At 44.0% G+C, this 6,000-nt stretch overlaps 1 protein-coding gene across 1 annotated transcript; it reads left to right on the top strand.

Moving 5' to 3' along the window:
* Positions 1 to 744: 744 nt before the first annotated feature.
* Positions 745 to 4,608, top strand: LOC129812141 (C-C chemokine receptor type 6-like). The gene is made up of 3 exons (XM_055864064.1): positions 745 to 1,086; positions 1,206 to 1,616; positions 3,141 to 4,608. The coding sequence occupies exons 1-3, from the start codon at positions 760 to 762 to the stop codon at positions 3,510 to 3,512; spliced, it is 1,110 nt and encodes a 369-aa protein (XP_055720039.1). The 5' UTR covers positions 745 to 759; the 3' UTR covers positions 3,513 to 4,608.
* Positions 4,609 to 6,000: the final 1,392 nt, after the last annotated feature.

Below are 6,000 nucleotides of genomic sequence, written 5' to 3'. Positions count from 1 at the left end.
GGCGAGGGTCGCCACTCAAAGGACGCTAAGGAGGGGGACAAAGACATTGGTGTAGTGGTGTCCTCGTCCGGCGCCGGAGCCGCGGACAGATGTCCACCCAGACCCTCCTCTTGAGTTTTAGGGGTACGTTCGGAGTCCGCACCTCAGGAGGGGGGTACTGTAACGTCCTGACCAGAGTTCTTATGTGTTTTGCTTGTTTAGTGTTTGTCAGGACGTGAGCTGGGTGGGAATTCTATGTTGTGTGTCTAGTTCGTCTGTTTCTGTGTCCAGCCTAATATGGTTCTCAATCAGAGGCAGCTGTCAATCGTTGTCCCTGATTGAGAATCATATATAGGTGGCTTGTTTTGTGTTGGGGATTGTGGGTGGTTGTTTCCTGTCTCCGTGTTTGTGTTCTGCACCAGATAGGTCTGTTTCGGTTTGCCACTTTTGTTATTTCGTATTTGTTTATTGTTCACAGTAGTTGTTGTTAATTAAACATGTTGAGCACTGGCTACGCTGCGTGTTGGTCCGATCCCTGTTTCACCCCCTCTTCTAGTGAAGAGAGGGAAGGCCGCCGTTACATCTACAGTATGTGTAAAATAAGAAATGTCACATTGTAGCTACAGGCTTAAGATAGTTCACAAATACTGTGATGTTAATCTCTTCTTTTTTTGTCATGGACTTGATTGTACAACATTAAAGAGTAATTTAAGGACTAAATCATTATAGAAGACTACTATTTTCTACAGCAAAATATGTCTTCTCCACAGGTGATAAAACATGAATGAGACGCGCACAGATGATTATGACAACACAGAAAACTACACTAATGATTATCCAGATGATAACGAATATATCTGTAACCTGAATCCCAACCGTGATATGGAGATAGTCATACAGACCTACTTCCATTCCTTCATCTGTGCATTCGGTTTCTGTGGCAATGCATTGGTGATAGTCACATATGCCTTCTACAAGAAAGCCAAGACCATGACGGACGTGTACCTTCTGAACGTGGCGGTGGCAGACCTGCTCTTCATCGTGGCCCTACCTCTCATAATTTACAATGAGCAGCATGACTGGAGCATGGGCTCAGTGGCCTGCAAGGTAAGGAGTTCTCACAGTTCCTAATGAAGTTCCCAATACAGGTTCTAAAGTTCAACATTTGTTCCTTTCCACATTGCATGGACAACAATGTTTTTCTTTATTTTCTTTAAATTTATAAGGCTTTGCAAGGAGCCTACAGCATCAACCTGTACAGTGGCATGCTCCTGCTGGCCTGCATCAGTGGAGACCGCTACATCTCCATTGTCCAGGCCAGGCGCTTCTTTGGCCTCCGGTCCCAGAACCTGATCTATAGCCGCCTAATCTGTACAGCCATCTGGGCTCTGGCCATAGCCCTGTCCATCCCCACAGTCATCTACAATGAGCTGGTTGAGGAGACCATCTTGCTGGAAGGGACTATAACCGCATGCCAGGCGCAGTTCCAAAGTAACAGGACCGCCCGGTTGATGAAGGTGCTGGTGCCTAGCCTGCAGGTGGCCATGGGGTTCTTCCTGCCACTCCTGGCCATGGTCCTCTGCTATGCCAGCATCCTATGGACCCTACTGAAGGCCCAAAGCACCCAGAGACACAAGGTTTAAGTATCCACCAAAATTCTAGTCATAGAATTGGAATGTTTAATTCTAAGAATATACACTGCTCAAAAAAATAAAGGGAACACTTAAACAACACAATGTAACTCCAAGTCAATCACACTTCTGTGAAATCAAACTGTCCACTTAGGAAGCAACACTGATTGACAATAAATTTCACATGCTGTTGTGCAAATGGAATAGACAAAAGGTGGAAATTATAGGCAATTAGCAAGACACCCCCAAAAAAGGAGTGATTCTGCAGGTGGTGAACACAGACCACTTCTCAGTTCCTATGCTTCCTGGCTGATGTTTTGGTCACTTTTGAATGCTGGCGGTGCTCTCACTCTAGTGGTAGCATGAGACGGAGTCTACAACCCACACAAGTGGCTCAGGTACCTCCGCCTTTGTGCAAGGAGGTGCACTGCCAGAGCCCTGTAAAATGACCTCCAGCAGGCCACAAATGTGCATGTGTCAGCATATGGTCTCAGAAGGGGTCTGAGGATCTCATCTCGGTACCTATTGGCAGTCAGGCTACCTCTGGCGAGCACATGGAGGGCTGTGCGGCCCCACAAAGAAATGCCACCCCACACCATGACTGACCCTTCGCCAAACCGGTCATGCTGGAGGATGTTGCACGCAGCAGAACGTTCTCCACGGCGTCTCCAGACTCTGTCACGTCTGTCACATGTGCTCATGTGCTCAGTGTGAACCTGCTTTCATCTGTGAAGAGCACAGGGCACCAGTGGCGAATTTGCCAATCTTGGTGTTCTCTGGCAAATGCCAAACGTCCTGCACGGTGTTGGGCTGTAAGCACAACCCCCACCTGTGGACGTCGGGCCCTCATACCACCCTCATGGAGTCTGTTTCTGACCGTTTGAGCAGACACATGCACATTTGTGGCCTGCTGGAGGTCATTTTGCAGGGCGCTGGCAGTGCACCTCCTTGCACAAAGGCGGAAGTAGCGGTCCAGCTGCTGGGTTGTTGCCCTCCTACGGCCTCCTCCACGTCTCCTGATGTACTGGCCTGTCTCCTAGTAGCGCCTCCATGCTCTGGACACTACGCTGACAGACACAGCAAACCTTTTTGCCACAGCTCGCATTGATGTGCCATCCTGGATGAGCTGCACTACCTGAGCCACTTGTGTGGGTTGTAGACTCCGTCTCATGCTACCACTAGAGTGAGAGCACCGCCAGCATTCAAAAGTGACCAAAACATCAGCCAGGAAGCATAGGAACTGAGAAGTGGTCTGTGGTCACCACCTGCAGAATCACTCCTTTTTTGGGGGTGTCTTGCTAATTGCCTATAATTTCCACCTTTTGTCTATTCCATTTGCACAACAGCATGTGAAGTTTATTGTCAATCAGTGTTGGTTCCTAAGTGGACAGTTTGATTTCACAGAAGTGTGATTGACTTGGAGTTACATTGTGTTGTTTAAGTGTTCCCTTTATTTTTTTGAGCAGTGTATTTGTGTCAAAGTCAATGTTTCTTATTGGGTCAATTAAGTTTATCTCGTCTTCTCTTCAGGCGGTTCGTGTGGTCCTAGCCGTGGTGGTGGTCTTCATCGTGTGCCACCTGCCCTACAACGTGGTGCTACTCTACCACACGGTAGCGCTGTTCCATCAGAGGGAGTGTGAGGTAGAGACCATCATCCTCACCACCCTCACCATCACCAGGAGCCTGGCCTACCTCCACTGCTGCCTCAACCCCATCCTGTATGCCTTCATCGGTGTCAAGTTCAGGAGCCACTTCAGGAATATCCTGGAGGACCTGTGGTGCATGGGCAGGAAGTACATCTACCCATCTGGACGCTCCTCACGCATGACCTCTGACCTCTATATCCCAGCACACAAGTCCACCGACGGATCCAACAAGAGCGGCTCGTCGTTTACCATGTGAAGATGGGAGTAGGTAGCGATGACCTCCAATTACTATGGGTGATGATAGCATGGTTAGTCAGGAAATCAAGTAGTGACTTGTATTCTGTGTATAGTGTGAGTTTTTGTTTGCTACTGTATCTACATGATTTACCCATAGTATTTGCTGTATTACTCCCAATGAATGCTCCTCGCTACTCTAATTACAGAAATTACAGAAGATAGCTTACGGTTGTGAATGTGCGTAAATTAAAGCCGGGCATTCTACCAGAGAATTCTAGAACTTGGACACTGTCTTGTTGGCCTAACGTTATATCCTATTTTGACTTTGGTGCAGGTCATGTTGTTCTTCACGTTACCATCTCTGCTAAATACATACTACAGTATATCAAATAAAATCTGTTAATTTCTCACATACGCAGGATACAGAAGGTGTAGTGAAATGGTTACTTGCATAGTGGAGTCTTTTGTTTAGACATGTAGCTAGCTAGCTAGCTAGCTAAACAATGAACCATAATCCCAACTCAAAACTTTACATGCATGACACACACACACACACACACACACACACACACACACACACACACGATAACATATGCACTATTACATACATATGGATTTAGTACTGTAGATATGTGGTAGTGGTGGAGTAGGGGCCTGAGGGCACACAGTGTGTTGTGAAATCTGTGAATGTATTGTAATGTTTTTAAAATTGTATAAACTGCCTTAATTTTGCAGGACCCCAGGAAGAGTAGCTAATGCTTTGGCAGCAGCTAATGGTGATCCATAATAAATACAAAAACAAATCTGGGAGGTAGCTAGCTAGCTAACATTAGGTAGCTAGCTAGCTAGCTAACATTAGACTATAACTTGCAATGCAAAGGGCTCTGAGATGCATATAATATTACTACACAGATCATACATGTAACATTAGCTAGAGAGCCAGCCCACCAACATTAGCTAGCTAGGTAACAGTATGCTTTAACTTGAAATGAAAATGACTTAGACAAAATTAGAAATGTATAAAATCTGAAAATGTAGTTAGCTAGACTAACTTACCTGTATACATGGATGGACGCTTCTCCCTCTCTGTCACGGATGCCATGGTTGCAGATGTATAAAACACTTGTCTCCGGATTACATCAGCCTTCTGTGTGTTTTCTTTTCAACTCGCTCTGCATATATGTGTATGGACACGTGAGCTACACATGCTAGCCAAAGTTGCTAATTCGACAGACGTAATGGACATTATAAAACAAAACAACGATTTATTGTGGAACTACGATTCCTAGCACTGCATTCTGATGAAAGTTCATCAAAGGTAAGGGAATATTTATGATGTTATTTCGTATTTCTGTTGACTCCAACATGGCGGAGAATGGCTGAGCGCTGTCTCAGATTATTGCATGCTGTGCTTTTTCCTAAAGTTATTTTTTAAATCTAACACAGCGGTTGCATTAAGAACCAGTGTATCTTTAATTACATGTTAAACATGTATCTTTCATCAAAGTTTATGATGAGTATTTCACGTTGCTACCTGTAATTACTTTTTACTTATTTTGGAGCCATTTCTGAATATGGCGCCAATGTAAAACTACGATTTCTGGCTATAAATATGCACATAATCGAACAAAACATAAATGTATTGTATAACATGATGTCATATGACTGTCATCTAATGAAGTTGTTCAAAGGTTAGTGATTAATTTTATCTCTATTTGTGGGTTTTGTGAAAGCTATCTTTTCTGTGAAAAAATGGCGGTGTGTTTTTGGATATTGTGGTGAGCTAACATAAATATATGTTGTGTTTTCGCTGTAAAACATTAAAAAAATCGGACATGTTGGCTGGATTCACAAGATGTTTATCTTTCATTTGCTGTATTGGACTTGTGATTTCATGAAATTATATTGTATTAGGTTGCATCCAGTTACACGTTTTAGTAATTCTTTGCTAGATTTTGACAAAAGAGCATATCATGCTGTGAAATTGGCATTGATAAACACGGAGGAATAATTCAACATTTCACAATACAAAATATGCAAAGAATGTCATATTCTTGTTAATAAAAACCCATAGCAATTTCATTAAAGAAATAATACATGAGGCCATTTATTTTAATTTCTCTCCTTTTCTATGTTGTCTATAGCAGCACTACTGATTTCTGCATGTCGCACCATCAAAGACGCTCACCACTCCCTCGCCAGGCTGATGCTCTGGCTGCTTTAGGTGGAAATCCCTTTTTCTCAACAATGTACGTTACCTCTGGCTACTACAATGTGGAGATGCATAAGGATGACCAGAGATTCACAGCCTTTACATCGCCATTTGGATTTTATGAATACAACCATATTCCACAGGGGTTATGTAACAGTCTGTAACATTCATGAGGATGATGCTAAACATCTTCGGAGATCAGAACTTTCTTAGCCTGCTGTGTTACCTTGATGATGTCTTGGTCTATGCGCCCACTGAAGACCTGGGTTCTGCAGGGACTGGAAATGGTCTTGGA

Source organism: Salvelinus fontinalis, chromosome 15, assembly GCF_029448725.1.
Source record: "Salvelinus fontinalis isolate EN_2023a chromosome 15, ASM2944872v1, whole genome shotgun sequence".
NCBI lineage: Eukaryota > Metazoa > Chordata > Actinopteri > Salmoniformes > Salmonidae > Salvelinus > Salvelinus fontinalis.
Note: the sequence above shows the minus strand (reverse complement) of the source record. Positions and strands in the feature narration are given on the sequence as shown.